Here is a 26,876-nt window from a genome sequence, read left to right as displayed (position 1 = left end):
GCCTCTCCTTTGTTCACAAGCATTATCTGTGTGGATACCAATCGGCTCTAAGTAAGGAAGCCTTTTACTGTGAAAACTGATCCTCCAGCGTTTCCGTCTTTGTCACTCTGGCCCTGCTCAGGTAAAAGATGGGAGCAGGAGGAAACAATGGCATAAAAGGACCCAACACTGCTGCCTCCTCTGTCCAATAGGCTGAAGCTGTAGGTGCTGAATATGTTCCCAGTTGTGCAAGCCTTTCCCCTGCAGTCACTAAGTGTTTTACCCCAAACCAGCAAACAACTAAAGCTCTGTGCAGTGCAAGTGAGCGCACCTCTCCCATGCATTCCTAGCGGTGTCACCGCCTATGATAACCTTCCCCCTGTAACCTCTAATTTGGGTGGTGGCCATGGATTGCTTCACATGCATTTTCTTCTTCAGCCAAGATAGTGACTTTCCCCCTGCCAAGTAGATTAAGGAAGCCCCAGTGCCTCTTATCTTCATTCCAGCTCGGTCCTGTTCAGGGCACTGGAAAATTACTGGTTTGCAGAGCCGCAGTTTATTGGCACCTCACCACTGCTAAACCTGCTGGACTGCTTCTTACCCGAAGAGGAGGTTAGGTGGGGAAAAATGTCAAGAATGAATCCACTCACTGCCAGAGGGGCTGAGTGAGGCATTGCAGCAAATACCCAAAGCTGTCCTACAGGACTTGCAAAGTGACAGATTAATCAAACCCAGCTGAAACCTGCTACTTCTCACTTGGTTAATCTGCAGGCCTGATTTTTCCCACAAAACCCAAACAAAAGGCTAGCTTCATCCCACTGCCCAAGAAAGGATTAATAGCAGAGCCCTCACCTTAGTAAGATTTCAGAGCAGGTACTAGAAAACTGGCCAGGAACTAATTACAGCTAACACAAGAGGAATACAAAGTACTGGTTGAGGGGAGGCCCCAGGGCAGCCATAAAGTTAGATGGGAAAATTCTCCTGTCCTAAGGAGAGCAGGTTGGTGCGGGGAGGTGAGGAGCACTAGTGACCACTGCAGGATAGAACAATCACTGGCTCGGCATGTCTGACTCATGATGAGAGTCAGGGCTGTGCTGGGGCCACGGAAATAAATGCTGGAATTCTAAAAAAATGTGTTCACTTTGCTCAGTTCCCACGTACTGAAGTCAATGGGAATCTGTCAATTGACTGCAGTGGGTGCTGGATCAGGCTCTGATGCACAAAGGCTGCAGTGAACTCCTTTTGGCCAAGCCTCCTTGTCTTCAGTGGGGCTCCAGGCAGTTTCTGTTGTCTCTTAGGCCCTGATCCTGCAACCAAGTCCAGACAGACAAACTCACAAGGTCTGTAACTGAAATGGGTCTCCTAGGCACTAGTGTGAATTAATGAGGTTCTACCTTAATTACTAAGTGCAAAGCCGCCCCCTGCTTTGGGAACTCACGGCAGTATTCTGAATGTAAATTAATTCTAACCCAAGAGCAGAACCACATAGCACACAACTGGTCCTTAGAGCCCAGAAGGGAGCCCGTGTATTCTACATGAAAGACTGAGCAGGCAGTTGGATTAGCACAGAGGCAGCCCAAACACCACTCAAGCAGCAACAAATGAACGTTACTGTTTGCCCCTGAATGCATCTGACTTGTCATTGTAACAGAGACAGCTAAAATGTCACAAACCCGTAAGGCTGAGCCCATGTGGGGCTGAAACCACAGTACTAAAATACTGATTGAACGCATAACCTTGGTTTAGTTTAGAGGACAAGCAGGCTCCACTTAAACAATTCTTAGTGTGAGGGATTCTTCTAACAAGCTTTCTGGCCGTGACTTATCCATATCCCAGACTGCCTCCTGGAAGATACCACTTCAAGGACAACTTCTAGTTCCTCACCTCCCATTTCCCTGTCCCATGGCGACTCTTGCTAAGAAGTGAAATGAAAAATAGCACCAGCTTCCATTTCAGTGGCATGATGGCTGCTCCTTCCTTGCTCTCGAGGTGAGTCTAATTTGCTGGTCAAGACGTAAAGGATGGGGTGGGTAGTGGGGCTAAAGTGGTGATCAAATGCGGTAAGTCATTGTCCTTGGGAGGCAAATGAGTCCTTGCTCTTCTGTCTATGTATTTATAATGCACCCGTAATTAGGGTATGTAAGCACAAATCTGGTGTATGGCTGCTAATGATATACATAGCAGGGCTTGCAGGGACTAGGAGAAACTACCCAAAGAAAAGCGTGTGGGAGGGGAAGAGAACCCATAACACAATGTCGTGTGGCGGTAACCTTGGAAGCTTGCACGTATTGTTCTGTTTCTGCGTTACCATTGTCCTGGTAAATGTGGAGGGAGTGGCCAGGCTGAGACCATCGGCTTCACTAAGAAGAAAGAGGCCAATTGCTCTGTCCTTTAAAGAGTGAATGATAGCTTCCCATGTCATGCGCACACGCAGCACGTTACACACTGGGACTGTTCATCTGAGCGCCACAAGAACCCGAATGTCTTGGTATCTCTACAACGGTAGTGAGTGTTTTCTCTACAGGATCTCCCTGCCCCGGAACCCTCTTCGGGGAGCTGTTTGTGGGACAAATACAGGCATGGTGATCCACCTATTCAGGGACTGAAACTCCATGAGGAGAGCAGATCACTCATTGCTATGACTAGAAATGGCACCCTGAGGCAGTGTGGGCAAAATACAAACACAAGACACAGCCCATGTGTGCTCTGGCTACAGAGCAAGGGACCAATCCTACAAAATGCTGAGACCCTCCTGCAGGGTGCTGAGCACTTCCATTTTCCACTGATGTCAATGCAAATTGAGGCCACGCAACTCCTCTCAGGGTTGGGTGCTAAGAGGCAATCCTCATGATGGGTCTCAGCCTGAGCAAAACACTGGTCCAAACTCCTGGGGAGGCTGAGCTGAGATCTGAAGTCCAAGGCTTGCTCTCCCCCAATCCCCACTCCCGTCTCTAGCGAGTCCACAGCCTAGCTCAGACTTGAGCTCAAGTCAAAGAACATTTTGATTCTCCTTTGTGGACTTTATTCTCAAGAACTAGAAAGTTCAAATGGTTTAAATAAACAAATACATGAATTACCACAGCAAAGCTGAATGAATTCTTCATTATGTTTTTACACCCAATTCCTGGACTGGATCCAACCTCAGCTATGTTCTTGGGCAATCCAGAGACTTTTTTTTTTTAATATAAGAGGGGAGCGGGACGAGGGGAGGGGGACGGAATGCTGAGCTTCCCAGACAGTCATGTTTTGGGTAGTTTTCCTAGGAAGGGAAAGCAGCTGATGTGTGGCATTTCTGCTACATGTACATTTTCCTGCACACACACACACACACAGCTCCTTTCTCCTCACAGGAAAAGGACTTACTAACATAATGTTGATACTAACAGGGTGTATCTAGTTTGCCTGGTTCAAGGGCACATTATTGTTCTAATCTAAGATCAGTACATTTCTTTGTCACAGAAATAATTAAAAATCTGAACTTAGTCAACTGAAAGGGATGAGGCTAACAACCCTGGGGATTCAAGTCCTCTGACTGCAAAGAAAGTACAGCATGGATGACGGCAGTGCAATCCCCCCTCCTGCCCCCACCAATATATCTCAAAACCCTGACTGCGAGGAGACGGACACCTTAAAAGGTCTCCCAGTCAAGAACTGACCTGGTCTGGCTTGTGGACTCTACCAAGAATCACAACACAAATTAGTGTGGCCACAGCCTTCCTCTTGGACACAGAGTAGCTTTACTCACATGTGCCGATCACAGTATATTAGTGCTGCAGGCCCTTTAAAATCTGTGCTTTGTTTAAAGCTTGATAAGGCACAGATAGTGCTAGCTCTTAGCTGTGGCTGCCTCTCAAGAAAACTAGCAGAAGGAAGGATACGGCAGGAGCCAAATTAAACAGGATGAGGAGCATATGATGAAAAATCTCTTTATATGAATTCCAATGGAGTAAAGTCGCTTCTAAAGACCCTAGTGAAACCGTTGGGTAGCTTTTCTATGAGACAAGTAAATCTTCTCATAAAAAGAGCAAAATCCAGAAAGGAAGATTATTGTTAGAGGAATTCAGAGCTGCCTACAAAGGTAGACAGAGGTTATTAACAATGAGTGGGACTAAGGACTCATGGTCCTGTGAGCAGAAGGCTGTTAGTTTCTCATATTATCAGTTTTTTTGTGGCTCAGGCCTTGTGTGCCTTCAAGTCAATGGGAGTTAAGTCCTGGGAAATGTACAACACCTTTCAGAATTAAAGTGGAAGGATGGGCCTGTAGTTGGGGGTGCTAGGCTGAGACTCAAGAGAGGGGTTCAATTTCCTGCTTTGCCACAGATTTGCTACACATCCTTGGGCAAGTCATTTAGCTTCTCTGGGCTCCAGTGCCCCATCTGTAAAATGGGGATAATAGCACTTCCCTACCTCATGGGGTATGTGAGGCTAAATACATTAAAGATTGTGAGGTGCTCAAATAATACAGTAAGGGAGGCCATCTACGTACCAAAGCTAGATAGCTTTAGCACCTAAAGTCATTTCCCCACAGGGAAGTACTCATGTGACTTACACCTGTAGCTTATATTTTCTCCTATAGCATTCCTATGGGTACTGTCATTTGTAGCAAGTGAGTGAGTGGGAGGAAGGTGAGGTCACTGGTATGAATAAGGAGGGAGAGCGGACTGTGGATCGGAGCAGGCCCTGCCTGTTATGTTGAGGTTGAGGGGTAGGCTGGGGTTTCTGACACATTGCATGATGGGTGCAATGTACCGTAGGAAAAGGTCACTGCTTTTCATGCAGCAGGAAGTATAGGAAGAAGGTGGGCCGGTCTGTACATCGGGATGGGTGAGGGCCTGGAGGACAAAGGAAAGATTGGTGTTTGATTAAACTCGGGCTCCACTGCCTTTTTCCCTGTTAGTTTCCTGATGCAAGACTAGGTGATGCACTTGGTTGTGATGTGGGAATCTCTTAGGTACAGTGTCTTCGGCCCCAGTTGTTTATCAGCACTGCCTCCCCTGCTAGGAACCTCGGTGCCAATGATCTCCTGAGCCGTACAGCTTCCTGACTTCCACGCCTCACTGAGTCACGGGTGCTTGTGGCTGCATCTCTGACTGCAAGGAATAAACATCTTTGCTGCCTATTGTATGTGTTAATTACAGGGACCAGCAAACATCTTTCTTATAGGCTTGGGTCTGTGATAACTGCTTTATCAATAATCTTTTTCACAGTCACTTAAAGCTGTCTCTAATCGGAAATTTACCAGCTCTGATGGAGTGGGGTCAGAGAAGGGGCTAAGAGCCTATACTCACTTATAGCTCTGATGGAGTGGGGTCAGAGAAGGGAAACACACCTAAAATAAGGGCCAAAGCCTATGTTTAATTTAATCTGTTTTATTGCCGCTAAAACCTTCTTTGTTCAATATTTTTAAAAGCTCACTTATCTATTTTCTAGACTGTCTTTTATAAACCGTTTGAGGCAAAGGAGGCAAAGGTTATGGACCTGAATCTTCCCAGCCTTGGCTCCTGTGTCATCATTTACACCAGTGCCATGTGAGAGCAAGGTGGGAGCAAAACACCTGGGACAGATCCTATCCCCTTGCCACTGTATGCTGCTCCAACAGTGGATAGAAGCTACAATTGCCAAAGGAGAGTTTCTCCCATCACACATACAATGTAAAGCCACCATACTGTGCTGTAACCCTCATAAACCCCAGCATAGGGGAAGTGCCAGGGGTGGGACTGGCAGATGATGGGCATGTAGTGTTGCCTGGCAGCCCAATGGCCATTTCAGTGCCCAGAGTAGCCCAGAATCTGGAGGGTGCTAAGGAAGCAGATAGGCTCTTCTCCCCCGGGACTTCACCCTGATCCCCTGAGTTGGTAGCATTTGAAACTCACTTTGCACAGGTGTAGGTAACTACATGAGCGCTTGGGGGTGGCGAATCAGCCCCACAGACCTGGAACGCAAACCGCTGTTTGTGTCACCTTTCTGACGCTGCATAAAGCCGGAGAGTAGCTTCAGTACAGGAGTAAACCCAGAGGCACAGCTTGACCTTTGGGAATGACTGGAGCACACATCTCATGCTCATCCCCAGGCATATCCCCACTCCATTCAGGGCGAGGCAGGGACTGATCGGTGGACTGGTTTGCGGTAGCTCAGCAAAACTGCTTTCCCCCCAGAAGTCGCCATCTTGTCTTGCAGTATCCAGGCCTTCATAAGTCTCCAGCCTTTGTAAATTGATCTAGTGAAGTCTGCCTGAGTCTGCAGCCTGACTGAAACAAGAGCGCTGAAAGTCGTGAGCTGTCCCCATTCGTCTGAAGGAGCTGCTGAAGTTGAAGTCTAGTGATGACAATTAAAAATGTCACCATGGTAACCACTTGTGCTGCTGGTTGATAGTTGACCTGTAACTGACTGAAGCCACCAGGGAGGTGGTAGAGCAGCGGTGGTGGAAATCTTGCTCCGCGTCGGGGGTCTTCTTGTGTTTTACTCTCCTCTGCTGTTTGGGGCGTGTTGAGGGAAGCTCTTAGGCTGAGCGGAAGAGTTGTGCGGAGGGGGAACAGAGAAAGCCAGGCAGGATGGGTGTGTGGGGGACCCTTCGAGAAATGGTTGGTGGGTCTGGTCCCACTTCAGCCTTAACTCTCCCACATCCATGCCCAGGACAGGATGGTCAGACAGAGAGAGTGAGAGAAAGGGACCGGAGTTCCACGGGATGTCACGGACGGCTTGTCTTATTTGTCAGAACCCCAAAGATTACTTTCCTCCCTCAGTTTTCATGCCACACTCAAACCCCACTTTGCCGCCACCCCACCAAGGATTGGGGGGTCCCTTTACAGCCAGGCACCTCTGCTCTTTAAAGACAGGCCATCATCTTTGAGGAACATGTGGCTCTAGCTCCCCCTCCTGGAGCTAAATAATAATACCCAGCCGTTATATAATGCCATTTTCCTCGTGCTATACAAACAACTACTATGCTGTCTCTGTAGCAGCCCTCAACACAAGGCATAGGTGCTGGGGGTGCTCCTGCACCACCTGGTTTGATGTGGTTTCCATTATATACAGGGTTTGCAGTTTGGTTCAATGGCTCTCAGCACCCCCTCTACAAACATTGTTCCAGCACTCCTGACGCAAGGGGTAGGGCGGAATGTGTCATTTTTCTTTTATCATTAATGAACTAATAGCAAATGAACGTTCCTCAGTGTGGTACAGAACACGTGATCTATGTCCCCCCCTTAAACAAACAACATGCTCTTTGTGCCTAAACTGCATCTGTGCCAAGGCCCTGTTAGTGAGATTTTCATTTGGAGATTTCTTCATTAGCACAAATCACTGGAACCCTCAATAACTGTCAGGATGAGCTTTTCCTTTGATTCATATGTAAATCAGGAGTCAAGGGAAAGTGGGTCCCAACTAGTGCAATATGCAGAGCAGGAAGGAGAGGAGATGAGAGAAGAGAGGCAAGTAATGGGCAGGACAAGGCAGAGGCTCTTTTAGTATTACTCATGTTATATGTTTTAGTATTACTCATGTTATATTTATACTTCACAGTGTCTAAACACACTTGGTAAAGAGACTGTTCAATAACAAGGAGTAGCCTGATACTAAAAAGTACACGCGCCTCCCACAATGCCTTTGTGAGTCAGGAATTTCCCATTTGACGGATGGGGAAACTATGGCACGTGCTAAAGTCAACGTTTTCAAAAGGTTCCACTCTGCCTGGGTTTCTACCTGCAGCTCCCATCGAAGCCAGCTTCTGGTACAGTCACTACTTCAGATCACTAGCCCATACCCCACATCCTCATGCTACTCCCTTAGACGCCTGAAGCTAAAATCTTCTTTAAGAGGTTCTTCTCCAAGGGAAAGGTAACATCTCTCAAGAGTTTCAGCAAACAGTCCTGGCTTTGAGAGGGATGGTCACCATCCCACAAAACGATCATTAGGGACCCGATCATCACTGTGTTATCACACAGCTTTGTCCTGGAGGCCAAAGTCTAGACTTTCTGAACTCACTCTGGTTAGTTACTATTGGGTGGTGCTATCTGTCTTCTGGGTTTGTTTGTTTGTTTGTTTTATTTTTTCATAGCATTTTTTCAGTGTAGTAGCTGAGCACTGACTTTCAGAGCTACTGGGATTGTTTAGAAAAGGCTGAAATATCTATGTTGAGGGGGAAAAAAAAACTATCCAAAACAAACAAACCATAGGCCAAATGCTACTTCCTGACCCTGAGTGCAATTCAACTAAAACGTAATCCAATTTTAACTCACCTGATGTGGGTGTTGCACTGTAGAAGGAGATTTTTGTAGCCTTTGGGTATATCAGATCAATGTTTCTATGTTTCTAAAATGTTACTCTAGATTCTGATTTATATTTACAGTGAGGATATCAGTGTAATTAATTGTATCATCAGATACTAAGGGATAGTCAGCTACCCGCCTTCCCTTATTGTACAGTGTGTGCTGTGTTTTGATGTATTTATTAAAGCATCATGGGCCAAATCTCACAGTCATTCATTCAGGTGAAATCCTATTGAGTTGAGTGTGGATTTTGTTTAATTAAGGGATGGGTTGTTAGATTTGATCCCAGAGTAATTTGAAATAATGGAGATCTGTAAAATCCATCTGCTTGCAACTTAAAAAGGCAAGATTAATTCCCCAACTAGAGGACTAAAACTGACATAACCTTGATCATTGCCAAGAAATGTGCCTTTCTGATTTGTTGGGAATTAAATACTGTGTTGCCTTTACAATCACAACTGTAGCACATGAAAAAGAAATGCAGAATAGAGCCATTGGTTTTAATTCAAGTTAGGGTTCAATATAATTCATTTCCATATAATTACAATGGGTTCATTCTTAATACTTCTGAGTGTTTGTATTTGTGGAAGGCAAATAACACTGGGACTACTAACCAGTGTCTAGGTAATTAATATTTAGGGTTTTTTTTAAAAATGTGTTTACTAAAAAGGTAGGCATGAATGGAGTCAGTGTATAAACTTGTTGATGGAGTTCTGGCCAGCCGCACCCATCTATTTTACAGATTGTAAATTCTTCACTGTTTGTTTTGCAAGGTGCCTCACACACCCGAGCATGATCCAAATGAATGATAATAACGACATACAGGCTTTGTCTTCACAGCAAAAATAAAGTGTGTTTTTTACACTGAGATAGCTAATTCAATGTAAAATCCTAGTGGAGACAAGGCACAGGTAGGTAGTTTTTAACTAGATGTGGCTAGTCCAGGTCAGCCCAATAGCCTCCACTTAGATTTTACTTGATGACACTTATATTGATGTAAAAAATACACATATGCTTTTCCTTTTTTTTTGCACTGAAGATATACCTCCCCTCCCACCGTTTGTTGTTCTAAGAAAGACTGCATGCCTGCATGCTTTTTATCTGCAGGAGAACAGGAAAGGACACTTTCTCAAAAACAGTATAAAAGATTCCACTATATGAACATGGATTGAGCATATCCATGCTTATCACTTAGCTTCAGGATGATAACAGGCTCAGTCATATAAGTGATACTTTTCATGCTTGTAGCTACAGACTATTTTAACCAGCTGAAAGTGCCTTTACTCTGCAACATCATTGCAACGTCTGAGGCTTTGCTGTGTGCCTATTTGGGCTGAATGAGATGTTATTGTTATTTCATGGGCTGCAACCCACTTCGTCAGATGCATGAAAACATGCATTTGGTGTTTGTTATTACTACTTCAAGCTACAGGGCTCCAGCAGCAGCACCCCCTATACTCCTAGTTCCAGCACCACTAGGGCCAAAGTTGCCCCTGGAATCAAGAGTTCCACTTGGCATGAATGTAGCCCACTCCATGTAATACTTTTAACCAGAGGAACAAAAGGAGGTGGGGAGGAGAGGAAAATGCCTCTTCCAGTCTGCACACGTAGTAGGGTATATTTCATGGCATGTTTTAGTGAAGCCTTTTACAGAGACAGAAAGAGGAAGTATTAGGTTTAATTCAAGGCTGAAATAAAAAACAGGCCAAAAGTTACTGACTTGCAAAGAATTTCAGAGCATTCAAGTAACGGCAGAAACCTGACCATATAACGGGGATTTAACGAGCAGAGTTATACGGTTATACCATCAGCTTTGTCCTCTAACGTTTGAACTGTATCCTTCCATTTTTAAAGAGAAAATTATTATGGTCCAGTAGACTGGTCACAGGGGTCAGACCTGGATTCTCTGTCCCCTAACTCCCTCTGTTCTTGGACAAGTCAGCAGCCCTCACTGTGCTTGTTATATTGGGCCAGCTCCTCAGCTGGTATGACTCCCCATTACTCCAAAGTCAGTGGAGCTAAGACAACTTACACCTGCTGAAGATCTCCCCCTCCATTTATAACGTAGGCTAATATCTACCTCGTGTAGCAAAAAGCTTTGAGATCCGCTGAGGAAAAAGTGCCATAAATACAAATCATCAAAGGAACTTAACTGAGGGCACCCGTTGGTCCTTTAGATTCACCATAAACTTTGAAACCAAGTCAAAATGCATGATTGTATACACAGAACCAGACAAGTTAAGACTTTTATTTAGGTTAGTTTTACTTTTAACCAACTTTAATACACAGATTTTCACTGGAAATATATGGCACTAAATCCAAAATTCACATGCTCCTTGGAATTATATGTTGCACTTTATGAACATAGAGAAAGAGGCAACAGAAAAAATGTTTTACATCAATGATTCACACTGTTCAGCTATACATTGTTTTAGTGCTAGATGGCATGCAGACATTTTGTTATGAAATATCTAACATTACATCTCTTTATTGGGTCGAAAACATCACTTAACATTTATAAGACAAGCAACACAAAAATATAGTCTCCTAACTTTTTATTTCCAGTTGGCTATGCACATATAAAAACCTCTAGTCTGAGGAAAATTTCCCTGTAGTTCTTAGTTTTTCACCTGAATGTCCCACTATCATACATTTAAAAAGTCTGTGTTAGGTTCTTTTAAAGGTGCATTTGTTAAATTACCATCACACTTAAAAGTTCACAGTATTATCAAAATATCTGGTTGGTACCATCTGTTTTGTGGTCAGAAAGTCCCCATACAAGTTAAAAAAATGCTGAAGTCAGCAATGGTAATCTAGCATTTAAATTGAGGTAGACAGGTTAATGTTTCAGTTGGCTAGGGTTGCTTTTCTCATTGCATAAGTGGTTTTGTATTCTACACATAGTAAAATACATTAGACAACAATTAGAATAGTTACTAGTTATTTCTAGCAGAGAAGTTTGTTTTTAAAAAGTTAGAACACTATATCTTTTAAAAAACATTTTTCCTCATTGTTAACAAAATAATTGGAAACATCTTACAGAATTATGCATCTTCCTTAGCAATTTGTTATTTAAACCTGCAGGATTAAAAGCCATTTTAAAGTAGGTATGATCTAGTTTAAAATCAAAGTGTAAATAAAATGTGCAACAATTCTTTTACCTTATTCCTACATTCTAACTCAAAGAACTGGAAGAATTCTTTGAAGAATTTTGGAAGAATTCGTAAATTAAGACGATGGTATGTTAAGCGTTGTAACCTGTCCACGCTAAGAATTTAAAAAAATATATATTTTAGCCATTAGGCCCAGAGTTAGGGAGGCTTTGTGGATTAAATTAACATATCGGTACACAGTTAGGTTCAATATTTTTAAGGGAATCTTGTTTTCTGTGCGCCTGATCAGGCTTTGTTGAAATCAGTCGAAAGACTACCATTGACTTCTAAGAGCTTTGGAATCAGATCCTGTATCAGTGGACCAATCAGATTGATTCTTCATCCCCAAACTGAGTGCTTCTGTGAGAGACGACCAGGATCTAGATTCTCAAAGGCGTTTAGGCACCTAACTCATTGATTTCAATGGGAATTAGGAGCCTAAATATCAGTGAGGATCTGAGCCCAAGAAACCTCCTCTACATTATTTGCATTACTTTGCTTTCAAGAAAGCAGCAACTAGTGATTGAAGAACAGCTCAGAAACTGGTCTTTGTTTCACTGTGGTCTCTTGTTCTTCCTCCACTGCTTCGACAAGAGAAGAATAAGATGGGAAAGTCGCCCTAGTCTTAGGTTTCTTCCTTGAGCCAGTAGATGAACTAAGGAACTTATTTAAGGAATAAGTCTTCTTCAAACCTTTCGTAAGATCATAGAAGGCTGTGTCGTCCGACAAGACACCAAGGAAGGTGCTGGTAGAGCTCAAAATTGAAGCAGCAATTTTTGCATTTTTCTTGATTGGAAAGGAGTGTCCAAGAGTGTTGTGAAGGTCAGGGTCACCCAGCAGATGCCTGACTGCATAGGAGGACCCTTCCTTTAAGTAATGGTGTGGCTTTTTCCCACTGTAATCTCTCAGGTTCACCTGGGCATCGTATGTCTTGACCAAGGTGGCAATGACTTCTTCTCGGCCATGTATGGCAGCGATGTGGAGGGCGGTATAACCTCCGTAGGACTTGGTGTTCACATTGATCTGAGTGCCACCCTTCTCAGCCACCTCAATGATCTTCCCCACCATGTCACAGTTCCCGCTCTTAGCCGCCCAGTGCAGAGCTGTGAAGCCAGACATGAAGTCCCTTTTCCCTGCCAGACTGGCGTCGCCCAGCAAGAGGCCATGAAGCTGCTGGGACCACTGGCCGCCGGCGGTTTTCACCAGCCACTGGTGCTCAGGGTCTTCCAGGGGAACGGCAGCGGTGCCGCCGGGTTCTTCGCTCACCTTCTGAGCCTTTGCCACCCTTCGCAGCTGGGGCGACCTGGCCCCCGCCTCCTCCACCTGCCTCCTCCTCAGGGCAGGGGATCTCCGCGAGGCCCGCTCAGGGAGATCAAGGCCCCCCCCCTGCAGCCCATCTCCGGCCCCAGGCTGCTCCTCGGCCCCCTGGGCACTGCTGGCCGGCTGCGGGCAGCGCACTGGCAACATGCAGGGCTTCTGGATGGCCTCTCGCCTGGGGGGCCCGGCCCCGGCTCTGCCCGCGGGGGGCACCGGCACCTCGCCGTCCTGGCTCTGGAAGAGCTCCCTCAGCTGGGACACGGGCTGCGGGGCCGGGCGCTCCTCGGCTGCCAGCGGGACAGCGGGCGGCTCGGGGGCGCGGGGCGGAGACGGCTCTCGCCCTCCCGCCCCGGCAGCTGCCCGGCTCGGCCCGGCGCCCTCAAGGGGTTGCGCCCCGGCGCCCGCCTCCCCGGCCGCCTGGCCTCGGAGCTTCTTCCGCAGCACCACGAACTTGGCCCCGTCCAGCTCCTTCACCACGGCCAGGCTGTTCACCAGCGCCTTGAAGCGCTCGCGGCGGGCGGCTCGCTCCTCGGGCTCCCCGGCCTCCAGCAGCGGCTTGAAGCGGCTCCGCAGCTCCGAGCTCAGCACCCGCCCGCCGCCCTCCCGCAGGAAAGCCAGCAGGGCCGCCCGGCTCGGCTCCGGCTCGGCCATGCCCGTCCTGCACCTGCACCTGAGCGCGCGCTGCCTCCCCGCCGCCAGTGGCGGCCGCTCCCGGGTGGGGGTGGGGGGGCGAAGGGAGCGCGAGCGAGCGGAGGTGTCTGGGATTTGTAGGCAGGACGCACCTGAGTTTAACCCCTGCGTCTCCCCGGGCAGTGCTGGCTGGCTGGAGCCCGCGGGGGTGGAGCGGGTCGGGCGCTGGGGGGTCCGCCCCGCCCCGCCGTGGAGCAGCAGAGGCCGCCCGGCCCGGCCGCGGGGGTTCCTGGGGCCATCCCCAGCTGGAAGGCGGCAGGCTCTGGCCGCAGAATGAGTCGGGTCCCCTCCCTGCGCGGCTTGTGCCAGCCGCCCCCGGGCGTGGGAGACGCCGCTGGATCGCCCCTGCCCACGGCTTTGCGCTGTGTGTTGCTTGAATGCGCCCATCACCGTAGGATCTGGGCACCGCCTAACTGCGTCCGATAAGCATCCTGTGCTGAGGAGCAACAGCTTTGCAGAGCGGAGCGAATTCAGCCCCGTGCCTCCCTTCCCACCTCCCGCCCTGTGCGAAGCACAGGATCACCATCTCATATCGGTGGGGAAATCGAGGCATGGAGGAAGAGGGTAGGTGCTGAACCCTGGCAGCTCCCATTTGCTCAAGCCCTGGGTGACTCACCTAAAGACCAGGGGCCAGTCCCGTAAATCGGTCCAGAAGGGCAAAACCCTGCACCAGCATAGGATTGGGGCCTAGATTCTAACCCTTTGTTCTAGCTTGCTGGGCACTGAAAAGAAATTAATCCCTTTGGGCTGACTCTTTACTTGCTTGGCCTTAACCCCAAAAGGTGAAATATATCCTATTTTGGAAATTCTGAGCAACCAGTTCACCTGTTTCCATTACCTGAGTGGGGTGGGGGCAGGGGCAGATGCAGAGGGACCATTTTGCAGTATTTTTTAAAAAAATGCTTCACTCACCAGGGAAATGCAGCCACCTGAAGAAACAATCTCCCATTGTTTTACCAGTGCCAACTACACTACATGATGTCTGAGATAAAATGTAGAGATGTAAGGGCTTGGTCCTGAGAGAGGCTGAGCAGCTGCAGTTCCCACTGTCTAACCTATGTAAACATAACTCCAATTTTATTCACTCCATTAACTTTGGAAGGTAATTGAGCAAAGTTGTGTCTCATAGAATATTAGTTCCAGCCAAGTGGAGATTGCTTAGACTGAGTTTAAAAGTTTCCTTGATTTACTTCTGCCCCAACTTTCTAAAATAATGATTTTTGTCTCAGTTATTATCAAATCAATGAGGCAGCTTTAGATTAAATTATTTCACTGCATAAAGTCAGGTCTTTATATTTCTCAAGAAGCTTCCATTGATATTTGAACATCTGATCAATTGTGATTCTTGTGAGTTATAGATGCTCTTCTCTGCAAACAAGGTAAGAAAACACACTTATGAATTAAACTATATTATATATTTTAAAAAATCTCTGTAACTGACCTACATTAGTTAATGTATGTATTTCGGAAGGAAGCTTTATAAATATGTTGCCACATCTGTTATTTCTGCTTGCATCTTATGTCTATCTTTTAAAATTATTATTTTTTGTAAGTGGTTTCTGAAAACTTCAAGCAAATTTCCCTTGATGTCACTGGGAGCAGGATTGGGCCTAAATACCTTTTTGGAAGAAAGGAGTAAATGACACCCATTCCTCAAGGCTTTTTTTCTTTTGATCGCTCTGTTTCCAACCAGGTCATGAAATTGATTCCAGTTTGACTGGAAAATAACAAGGGAAACTGAACATAAAATAAGCGGAGTCAATGTGTTGGGAAGGCAGAGAGATAAAAGTAACTGTCTGTGCAAGAATGAATGGGAAAGAGAAAATAAATTTGCTTAGCTTTCATTGTCTTCAGCTTGGAAACAATGTAGTATAAGCTATTTCTAAACCTTCCATTTTATTACCATTCATGGCCCAGCCTTCCTCATGGACTTCATCTTTCTCTGCTCCCCATTCCTCTACTCATCTGGCACTGGCTTTCTTTCTCTTCCTCCACCCACATTACTGTTGGTGCAAGAGTCTTCTTCTGCAGCTCCCACTGGCTGCATGGAATAGCCTTTTTGTATCTCTTCACCTTCTCTCTCCATCTCTTCAAATCTCATCTGAAAACATATTTTATCCCCTGACTACAGCTGGCACTGCACTTATTCCTCAAAGTGTCTTTGCTGCACTAATATTCCTCACTTAATTCTGTGTTATCTTTATCCTGCCTGTAGCTCTGTAATGTTCCTACATTGGTTAGTCAACCCTAACATTGCCTCCCCATGCCTTTCTTATTGTTTGCACAAAAACCACACACTTTGCTGGTGTTGTCTCTTGTGTATGGTATTTTACTAATGCCACCCCTGCATTAGCAATGCCTTTTTGTTTATAGCAACCCCATGATGCTGTCTAGCCTACTGCAGAGAGCTAATAATAAAAAAAACATCCAAAACAAATTGCTATGACTTGCTTTAGAGGTTGGTTCTGTTCCATATTAGAATCTAGTACAGACATATGAAAGCCTCAGAATTCATTCTCCAGTCTATGTCCTTTGTGTTGCAAATCTTTCCTCTTACCCTGTGCCTATCCTTCACTTCTTATGTTCTCACTCTCTTGGAGAATGAACAAGAGGAGTATGCTAAAGGAGAAGAATGAAGGACAACAGGGTTTTTGGAACCACTTCCCTTATTTTACAAACATTTGTGGAGAATTTGGTGGCATCCTGGGAGACACTGTTGGCACTGGTTAAAGTTATGCAGGGTGCATCTGTGCTTGTGCTGCCTCTATACTGAGATCTCTGAAAATCTCTGTCATGCTCTCTGGAAATCGACATAGTTCACTGGTGCTAGTGCTCCTGTAGAATGGACAGCTTCTGTGAAAGTGACAGTGGGGTGAATTTTAAAACCCCTGGATACCTTGGGAACCACCTGGATGCTGTTGGATCCTTGCCCATTGCCTCTGCATTGTTCCCCTCACCTAGCAAGTTGTTGTCCCCTGCTCATCAGAACCCTGTCTGCACTAGCTTTTGAGGGTTTACTACTCGGTTTTGTGGGGCACATGCTCCACATATGGCCAGCATTCTAGTCTCATCCCAGCTCATCCTCTTTCCATGCAGAGAGCTACAATCCCATGGAACTTCTGAATCCCGCTACAGAGGTAATACTCCCCCTTTCCATGTTCCTTAGCTGGGATCTGTGGATGCAGTGTCTCCTTCACCCGCAGAAGTGGAGGGGAGCATAGGGCCTTATGATGATAAGAAAAGCACAGGAAAAGTGTGCAGAAATGTCTTGCATTGTGATGGATGTGAATTGGTTTCCCCACTTTAACTACTCTGTCCTATAAACTCTTGCCACAAGTTATTCTCTTCTGCATTGTGTCTGAGGGCTTGTCTACACTTATTGTAGCGCTTACTGAAGACACTACCTATGATGACAGAACAGCTTCTCCTGTCAATGTAGGTACTCCACCGCCCTGAGAGGTGGTAGCTATGTCAACAGAAAAAGCCCTCCTGCCAACATAGCGCTGTCTACACTGGGGGCCAGGCTGGTCTTATTATGTCACTTTAGCGGGGAGGAGATTTTCCACACCCCAAGCGATGTAGTTATACCAACATACATCAGTAGAACAACATAGAAGCTTTTTCCCCCCCTGGATTATCATTGGTATGTTAATGGGTATGTTTCCCTTCACAGACTCTCATTTATTGAGTGGCTGTTAGAAGGTTGGTACTACGCCTTCCACCATTAAAAGAAATACAATATGTCTGACTAACCAAACTGTACCATTTCAGAAGCATGCTCATTTGTTTGTATGTTGTATCCCCGTCCCTCAGCCTTTGTCTGGTTGTGTGTTTAGATTGTAAACCCTTCAGGGCAGGTCTCGTTACTATATTTATACAGACCCAAGAACAATGGAAATCCTCATCCCAGTTGGGGGCCTTTGGGCACTATCGTAACACACATATTTAATAATAATAATAATAATAATCCGGGGTGCTGGAAAATTGTGTAGTCATCTGAGGAATCCTCACTGTACAATTTTTGGGTTCATGCAGCTACTTCCATTTTTAATTGGATTTAAAAAAAATAATGTCCACTTGTGGCCTGCTGGGTGATCCTGGGCTAGTCACGGCACCGCTCTGTGCCTCAGTTTCCCCATTTACAAAAGGGAGATGATGATACTAATTTCTTTTCTAAAGCACTTCGAGGTCTATAGATGAAAAGCTCTATATAAGAGCTAAGCATTATTAATTAGCAGTGTAGGATAGCTAACGCTGGCCTTGGTCTTGTTCATTGATACGTGGTTCAGACCTATTGAAGATTATCCATTCATAGACCAGGCCCCTGGTCTTCTCTTATCTGTATGGTGTTTAGTGGTTGGTTTAGTTTATTTCTCCATAAGTGATTGAGAAGTAGATTGAGTTGCAGAAATGATACTGACTACCATAAATATATTCAGGTAAAATCGTTAAATACACAGAGGATAATCAGGCTGGAGCCGCACTGGCATTGTGCACCTAACTCCTTTGAAAATTCCAGCATTAAGAGAAATTTTGCCTCCCTCTTTTTCCTTTTGCCAAAAACTTAAAAAGTGAGTATTTTTGGATTGGTTATTTATGGAACACTGCAGGCTGCCTTTCAGATGATTTCTAGCCAACTGTCGTTCATCTTGGTGTTTCTAGTTTACTAGCTGGTACAAAAGTAAAGTAAAGAAAATGGAAAAAACCTTTTAATTTTCTACTATTTTTTAAACCAAACTTTGCAGCTTGCTAAATCTATATCACAAGCATTAGGGTATTGCCCCTATTTTAACATATTTGACTAGGAAGTGTTATGGGTGTTTTGTAAAACATCGCAGTCCTCTGGATCCATTCATATTGCCATGTTAGCAAACACTCCTAACTGAGGGCATTTTGCTATTCTTCTCAGTGGGTGGAGGACAGCATTGCATGGTTGCAATAATTCATATGATGCAACACAGAGAAATGAAGTGGGAGATCTGGCATCCACACCTAGGCCCAGGAATTGCAGTATCATTTCTTGTATCTTCAGGGTTAAGGTGGCAGCCTTGCTAGTCCAGTACTCCTACTCCTTGCCACATGAACTGTAAAGCAATTAAACAAAGAGGCCACATTACTTTGCTCTGAGCTGTAAGAAAGGTGAGGCATCATATTGCCATACAGAAGAGAAGAGGAAGGAAAAATGCAAGGATGAATGGGCAGGGAAGATTCCTATCTTCTTGAGGCATAAGGAGTGTTGACAGGAGAATCCTGCTTTAGAGAAGGTTGTGGCTTTCCCTCTGGCCTATATGGCACTGGGCATTGATAAAATTTGTACCTTCAATGGGGAAAGGTAGATTTTTCCAACAAGTATGACCGAAGCCACAATTTTCCAGTTTCCTCGTTGGTGTTTTCCTGTGAAACAAAGACTGAATTATGTGAAGGCAAAGAGCTCTTCCTTTGTTCCAGAGAGAAATGCAGTAGCTTTCAATGAATAAACAATCAAACAAAAGTCTCTGAAGGAGAGAAAATAGCAAGGGATGAAAGGCATTATATGATGAAAGAGCAAGGCTCAGCTGAAACTCAAGGGCTTCAATGGCCAGTTTTAAAGAACATTACTAAATGGACAACAGCAGACAACATTTACATGGCAAATATCATGTCACCAGAAGTTTGTATTTATTCAAATGATCGCTCGCTGTTCCACACAGAGTAATCTCCTTGGGGCTGATTCTGACCCTTTCCGCACAGTAAATAGCCCCTCAGTCTGTCCCATTGAAATTGTTGGGGGTACTCATAGCCTCAGGTTCAGTAAGGATGGGTGAATGTGGCCCTTTATGATGAGGAGTCAGGAGAACTAGGTTCTTTTCCCAGTTATGCTGGTTACTTGCCCTCAGACCTTGGGCGATTCACTGGGACTGCTCCACGGGGTAAAACACAATGCAGGGTGTGTGACGAGGGAAGCATGGGCCTGATTTTCAGAGGAGCTGAGCACTTGCAGCTCCCATTGAATTTAACTGGAGCTGTGAGTGCTCAGCACCTCTGAACAGTCAGGTCTTTTAAATGCAAAGTATTATTGCTATTACTAATGGTATTCAAAGCCACTCAGTTCCTCAGTGGTCTTGAAGCTCAAGCAATGACTGTGAGGCCAATCCAGTTCAAGCCATGCTGCAGTAAGACACAGGCAGAAGGAACCATTTAAGGTCCACAGAATGGTTACCACCCTACTTGTCTGGCCTGTGTTAGATAATGTGCAAGAAATCAAATCCAGCCCCCATCTCAGCCAGTGTGGATGATATAGGAAGATCAAGAACCAGCCCTGAAAAACATGCAGTCATGTACAGAAGGGCTGCATTTGGCTTTGGTATAACATAAATGTGAAAGGTAGGAAATGATTAGGGGCAAGACAGGCAGTTACTCAATGCACTTGCACAAAGGAGTAAAAGGGCCCTCTTTTTTCCCCCGTCAGGTCACAGTGTGTGTGGGAAACAGCCTCTGTGGGGCTGCTGCTATTCCTGTGTTTCTGTGGGTGGAGTCCTGCCCCTCTTCCTCTACCTGCGGAAAGCAGCACCAAGAAAAGAGCTGGTGCAGATTCCTTCCTCCTCTCCCAGGACAAGGAAGGAAACTGGGACCCAAATGTGAATTTTTGGCTCACTAGTGGCTCCCTGTTCTGTTCATGGGGTGGCATATTAAGGGTCTGTGGCTATTCCACAATTTAGCCCTACGTATGTGTTACATTCAGTAGGCAGAAATTCTCCACCAGAGTTAAAAATCCTGGCAGGAACACCCACCCAACTCACTAATAATATACATTTAATCATAAGTGCTTAAGAACAATTTGCAGAATGACAGTGTCTTGAATCTTAGCACAGGAGGTAACAGCAGCTACTGGGCCTGAATCTCCTGTTACACCAGTTCTACACCAATGTAAAGCCATTGAAGTTAACAGAGTTGTAGTGTAAAAGCTTGCATACAGGAGTAAATAATTAGGCATCATGTCCTTAAGAACAATGTGTCCTTTGGAAGAATAAGGTGTTAAAAATAAAATTCTTGTGCTGTCTATCTGTCTTTCTAGGCATTTATCCTCTGCTGATCATGGGGTTAAGCACCTATCTACGGAAACCCCTTTTGGTGCAGCCAGAGAAAGTGAAAAGAAGCATCAGCCTCAGAAAGGGAAAATGTTTCAACAATCAGGCACCATCTTCACTACAAATACAGCCAGGTCACAGGACCCAGTTACAACAGGGTGGTCCCTTGATCCAGTTACCAGGTCTCTGGATTTTTCCTTTTCCTTCCTTTTTTTTCCCCCCTTTCCATCTTTACTCTCTTGGGGCCTGATCCAAAGCCCATTGAAGTCAATAGGCATCTTCCCACAAGCTTTAATGGGTCTCGCACCGTGTCCTTTTTACCAGGGGAAAGAACTTAACTGATTTACTAAGTGCACCCCTATTCAGCAAAGCATTTATGTGTGTGTGCTTAACTTTAAGCACAAACATTGGCTTCGGTGGGAATTAAGCATGTGCTTAAAGTTAAGCAAATACTTTAAGTGCTTTGCTACAGTGGGGCCCTAAAGAGCACCTGCAAAGAAAAGGGGGGAAAAAAAAAAAAGAAGGTATGCAGGGTTGGGTTTTTTTGTTTTTTTGCCATTTTATTCCTCCTGTTTAAGCAGTCACATTCAGGAGCAAGTGATGTTTCTCTAATCTCCTGTAAAAGATTCAGGCTGATCACAGAAATGATGGGAACAATAAAAGATCATAAGAATTGACACCTACTATACCACATACTAAACCAGCTCATTATAGTCTAACAACTTCATTATTATTATATTGTGGTAGTACCCAGAGGCCCTAGTCAGGGGTCAGATAACACATACATAACAAAAAGAAGGTCACTCTCCAAAGAGTATATCTTTCATCTTGTACTTGGATCGTAACAGGTGCATACAACAAAGGTTGGGGGAGTACAAGATAATGATGAGATAGAAAACAATGGATCCAACAGTGGTTACAATTTTAATTTGTTCATTGATTGAGTACTCAGGTCTGTGAAATTTTCACTGGTGGAGATACTTACGTAGCTAACTGGATGAGATAGATGGGTTTGTGAGGTTTAATTTAATAATGTTCATAGAGCAGTTTAGATCCTCTGATGGAAGGCACTAAAGAAACTATTATTGTTTTAGCTTCTTTTGAAAGACAATGCTGATACCAGTGTGCTTTTCTGAGTATATAGTTATATATTAGCAAGCACCCAAATGTATGCTAGGCATGCAACAGAAACAGGTAACAAAATACATGAAATAGAATTTTTTTTTTTTTTTTTAAATTATGCATCCTCTACAAACAGGGAGGGGAAGAACTGGAGGATTTGTTACAGAAAGTGGAAGATGGAAAGTAAACAAGGAATGGAAAACTACAGCCTAAATAGTTAAAGTTTGGCAAAGTTATAAGCAACTGAAAACAGGGTCTTTTAATGGGACATGCTGGGCAACCTTTATAACAGGTGGTGCTACCAGCCCTGCCTAGAATATAACTATCATCCATTATTTGGTAAGTCTTAGCTCTGTGCTAGTCACAGCTCTTCACCCACCAAACAATTTACAATGTAGCCAGACAAGATGCAATGGGAGAACCCAGCGGAGAAAGGCTTTTCCTCTCTCTGGGATGTCCCTAGACTCCTTCAGCCCCTGGCAGGCCTGGTTACTCACCTGTTTGCGTCCCTACTACAGCTAAACTGCAGGAGCCTCCCTGGCGCCTCCAGCAGCTGGGTGGCAGGACAGGAGCAAGTTATCTCCTGGCATGCCCGGGACTGGAGGAGAGCCAGCCCTGTTACAGCTCTGCACACATCCCAGCCAGGAGGGAGGCAGGCGGGGCCCCCCCCTCAGCTCCAGTCAGGCTCGCTGGGATTCTCTGCGGCTCGCCGGGGGAAGGCGGCTGGAAGCCTGGGGTTTGCCACTGAGCGGGTTGCGCCCATTTAAAAAACCCATCTGTCTCGGGCTGGGCGCGGGACTATAACTCCCCCCCCACCGGGCGGCCCAGCAGCGGCGCCCGCAGCTTTGCAGAGGCGAGTGCTTTTGCGGTGGCCCACAGCCCCTGGCTGGATCTCCCGCAGGCTGGGAGGGGGCTGAGGGCGGCTCCCCTGGGCCTCTCCAGCCTGCAAAGGGGGAGTTTCCAGGAAGTGGCCATATTGGATTCATTCAGCGGCATCGAGCCGGGGAGGAGAGCGCGGCTCCAGGCCGGCCCGGCGGCTTCCCGGCGAGAGACCCGCACCGCGACCCCGCCATGGCGGCCACGGAACTGGAGCGCTTCTGCGTGAGTGCGGGGCGCAGGGGCTCCGGGCGGCTCGGCCCCGGCCCCGGCCCGGGCCCGGTGCAGGGGATGATGTGTCAGCCCGGCCGCCGCTCGCTTTGTGCCGGGGCGGGCGGGAAGTTATGGGGCGGGCGGAGGAAGCAGCAGCGCTGGAGGGAGGCAGCTTCCCCCTGGGGCCGGCAGCCGCTGCCCGCCTCGGGCTCGCAGCCGGCCGGGGGGGGATCGCGGACCCGAGCGGGACTCCGCCTCTCCTGCCGTGATGAGCTTGGGCCCGGGGGTGGGGGGCGTCCCGGCTCCTCGCCAGCCCCGGACCTCCCGTCCCCGGGCGCCCCGGGGCGCACAGCCCAGCCCAGCGCCCAGGGACGGTCCCTCTCTCCCGTGCCCAGTCGCTGTTCTTCCAGCCGAGCCGAGGGCTGGAGGTTGAGCCCCAGTTTGGGTAAAGCCTGGAGCCCGCTCCCTCCCTGAGCTGGGCTCTGCAGTAGGATGCTCTTCTGGGAGGGATAGTGGGGACTCCAGGCTGCAGGAGGGACATGGGGAGGGGGTGGTGACAAGGGGGGCTCCTGGGGTTAGGGAAGGGCTAGTTCGGGTGGCTCAGTAGCTGATCTCCTGTTGGGTTTTTGCTAGGAGTGGGGCGTGCTGAGCTGAAAGGGATTATCCAGAGATCAGTCTAATAATGCCTCCAAGAAGAGGGCCTGGGTCTCTGCAGACTGCTGGGTGCCCAGGCTATTTGCAGACATGTTGCAGTGTTTAGCTTTCAAACACCTGAAAGGGTTATTCTGTTCTGTTTTGCAAGTTCTGATACATCAAAGGGACAGTCCCACTGCATTTAGGTGGAGAGTCTCCATCCAGCAGTGAAAGAGCCAGGACTCCAGTAGGATAGAAGGGCAGGCAGATCAGTCTGGGCCCAATCCTGCCATTTTACCCTGCGCCCTCTCCTGTTCTGTGGAAAGTCACATTGATAGGATCTCAAAGGGTTGGTGATATAGAAATAGCTTTTGTTTCTGTTGTTCTGCTCATGGCGTAAAGTATTGCTTGGCATGAATAAGAGTGGCAGTCATGTCCTGTTTGAACTTGTCCTGGGGCAAAATATTTGTAAGTGCTACATTCTGTAATTCACACTAAGTACCACCCTGCTTCTTGGTCAGTTCCATTGAAATCAACGTAAGGGAGACAAAATCTGGTCCTTAACTTGCCTTGTATGTTGTAGTACTGATTCATTCTCTGTCTCTCTCTGTTACTTTTCATTTATCCCTGTAAAAGAACATGTTAAGTCTCCTTTTCCCCAGCCCCATGAGATGCTGTAGTTTTGTACAACCATAAATCCTACCCAGTGTTTTCTACAATAAATAATTGTTTTCATCTTCAAATAAAAGAAAAAAGCTGATTGTTGAACTCCTGTGCATGTCATTATCTTATCTAGAATATAGCAAATGTTTGTTTGTTGGCAGATGTGTTTGGCCCTTGCAAATCCTTAATTGTGTAAATGTTGGCATCTTAACAAGAAAAAAGCAAAGGATATTTCTATAACCAATCCTGTGGATGCCTCTGGATGATCAAATTCATTTCCAGTATGACCTGCATTTTTATAAACAAAATCAGCTATGATTTAGTATGTATTTTAATGTTAGGTTGGAAGTCTTAAAGCAGTGGTTTTCAAACTTTTTTCATTTGTAGATTCCTAAAAATTTAAAATAGAGGAGTGGACCCCTTTGGATATTTAGACATAGTCTGTGGACCCCTAAGGGTCTGCAGACCACAGGTTGAAAACCATTGTTGTAGAGAAACATTGCAACATTTCTGCAAATACCACTGCAGTGTTTTGGCATGCTTGTTTTGAAAGAATAGATTACAGTCCTGTAGGGAACAGGTGGGATGGTATATACCTAAAATCACAATATAAAGTGAGTGTTTGTGTCTGTGTGTAGGCAGGCTCAGAGCCAAAATGGCAGATGTTGGTATTGAAGCTTGATTCTGTAGATATAGAAATATGCTTCCAGAAAACAAATGGTCACTCTGCAATGGACTTCCAGAAGAAAATTTCCATCTAGCCTATTGTATATTTTCAGCATGTGGTTTGATGCTTAAATGATTCATAAAGATGTGAATAGTTTGTGAATACCAGTGTGATGCCAAAAATGCTCAAAAAGGAAGTTGAATACTCATGTATGCATAGGTATGCATTTATAAATGGATGAGGAAAATAAATAATGTGAGTTGAGGCCTTGTTTACAATAAGAAAAATTGTTTGGATACCAGTTGCATGTAGATGTCTTGAAACACTGCCAAAGGCTTGCTCTCCATAGCTAACAGTATATATTACCATAAAGAGTAGTTGACTCAGAGAGAAATTAGCCTAGTGCTTGCAGGTGGTGGTTTTTTTTTTTTTTTTTTTTTTAAGAGTACTTATGTTTTACCTGGGTTCTTGAGTCAATGTACAAAGAATATTGTATAATAAAGATGAGTTAGGTGGTGTGAAGGGTGGCAATACATGTTGGATAATTGCTATCAGAAGTTGATCTCACAGAAATCTGTGGGCTTAAAGCTGTTTTTGTCATAGGTTTACAACTGTGTTGGAAGGCTATTCTAAATAAACAGGCTGATGATGAATTTTGCTACCTTCGAGAACAGAAAACATTTTTACCACATTAAATAGCATAGTTCCCTAAACGCAGCATTTTGATGTTGCTAAATGGGGCTGGAAATGGCTCATTTAATTTATAGACCTGTTAGTCCTGTTAAAACAGATAAGTTCCTTTACTATTTTGTCTGTAAAATCCTTTCTAACAAGAGTATTCAGCTCTGCTTCATTGCTCTGCAACCTGGCATAAAATTTCTCAGCTGGAGAGTGAATTTTAAAAAGTGATACTTGGGGAAGAGGGAGAAAAATTCCCTCTAAATGTTACTGAAAAACTGTAAATTGTTTTAAAGTTTACATAATGCAAGAACAGCTTTGTTTTTTAAAATGAGATATTTCAAGGGTGGTTTTGTTTTGCAGGGGATGGGGTAGGAGTGGGAAATGGAAACACAATCATTTACATGGAATGGAGGAATAATTTTTCCCATTTAATATTTATGTAAAAATTTCTAGAACATTAACTTGCTGTGCATGTGTGAGATTAACACTGACCTGGTTTAAAGCAAATCAATAATAATTGCAAATGGGATCAAGCTGGAACACTAGATCCAGCTCCCTCTGAACTTCAGAGAAAACAGGATTCATACCTGCATCTTGTGGACTGGGTCTCCCTTTAATAAAAAATAGCTGGCCTTTACATAGGGCCGGATTTTTGGAAGATCTCAGCTCCCATTTAGGTATCTAGATGAAGTGGCTGGATTTTTCAGAAGAGAGACGTGTCCAACAGCTCTCTCTTAAAAAACTGGTCTCTTCATTTAGGTGCCTGAATGGTAACTGAGCTCTCTTGAAAATCTGGCTTGTTTGCCAGGTGTTGGTCTCCATGTTGCCCAAGCAGAAGGAAAGAACATTTTATATTTGAAAGAAACAGGCAAGGGAGAACTACAAATCTCACTGGTGCTGTTTCTAATTTATATGGGAAGAGCCCAGACCCATTTCCTCCTTGTGTTGATAATGGACCAGCATGGACACTATTACATGAGTCATCACCTCTGGGATGGTGATTGTATAGTTAACGTGTTGTGTTGTGAGAGCTGAGTCTTACTCTCAGCGCTGCTACAGATATTGTGTCGCCTTAATCAAGACACTTAACCTCTCTATGGCTCACTTCCTCAGCTGTAAAATACAGATGGTAATAGTTCCTTATTGCCAGGGAGCGGTGAGGCTAATTTCTTTCAAAATGACTGTGAAGCTCTAAGCTCAGAATCCAAAGTCCTTATTTACACAATTAGCATGTCCTCAAATACAGCGAGACACACACTGGAAAAACCCTATATATAATTTCAAAAAGCAATCTGATTAAATAGGATGAGGGATTGTGTAGTCTAATGACACAATCGGTTATTTGACAAAGTAATGACTCTTCAAATTAAGAATCTGTATTAAAAAACTCTCCAATTGCATATTTCTCCAATACAGTACTCCACCATGTCTTAACAGCTCTTTCCAACACAATGAAGTTCCCTTGAAATATTACTACTAGAAATAATCAACAAAAACAAGTGAAAGGAAAATTCACCCATAGAAAGCTGCATTTAAGACTGCATTCATT

The 26,876-nt window shown here is 45.3% G+C and overlaps 2 protein-coding genes and 1 long non-coding RNA gene across 5 annotated transcripts in view; 1 reads left to right on the top strand and 2 right to left on the bottom strand.

Annotated features, from left to right (window-relative positions):
• Positions 1-10,456: 10,456 nt before the first annotated feature.
• Positions 10,457-13,881, bottom strand: SOWAHA (sosondowah ankyrin repeat domain family member A). The gene has a single exon (XM_067566793.1). It carries the CDS (start codon positions 13,790-13,792, stop codon positions 11,915-11,917), a length of 1,878 nt encoding a protein of 625 aa, XP_067422894.1. The 5' UTR covers positions 13,793-13,881; the 3' UTR covers positions 10,457-11,914.
• A 4,335-nt stretch (positions 13,882-18,216) lies between these two features.
• Positions 18,217-22,222, bottom strand: LOC137165272 (uncharacterized). Its single transcript, XR_010923310.1, has 2 exons — positions 22,092-22,222; positions 18,217-18,489 (listed from the first exon to the last, which is right to left on the bottom strand). It is a non-coding gene; the product is annotated as an uncharacterized lncRNA (long non-coding RNA).
• Positions 22,223-22,567: 345 nt separating this feature from the next.
• Positions 22,568-26,876, top strand: part of SEPTIN8 (septin 8) — a 66,486-nt gene continuing 62,177 nt past the window's right edge. For all 3 annotated transcript variants that reach the window (XM_067566464.1, XM_067566463.1, XM_067566465.1), the window contains exon 1: positions 22,568-22,695. In XM_067566464.1, the coding sequence (XP_067422565.1) occupies positions 22,666-22,695 (30 nt within the window). In that variant the 5' untranslated portion in view covers positions 22,568-22,665. The remainder of the gene's footprint in view (positions 22,696-26,876) is intronic.

Source organism: Emydura macquarii, unplaced genomic scaffold, assembly GCF_026122565.2.
Source record: "Emydura macquarii macquarii isolate MOO-44397 ecotype Brisbane River unplaced genomic scaffold, CSIRO-AGI_Emac_v2 contig_2768, whole genome shotgun sequence".
NCBI classification, from domain to species: domain Eukaryota; kingdom Metazoa; phylum Chordata; order Testudines; family Chelidae; genus Emydura; species Emydura macquarii.
This window is presented reverse-complemented; position numbering and strand designations above follow the sequence as displayed.

Bases quoted from the DNA above. Each gene is read 5' to 3' on its own strand.
- SOWAHA (XM_067566793.1), bottom strand. From the start codon at position 13,792: ATGGGCGCATTCAAGCAACACACAGCGCAAAGCCGTGGGCAGGGGCGA.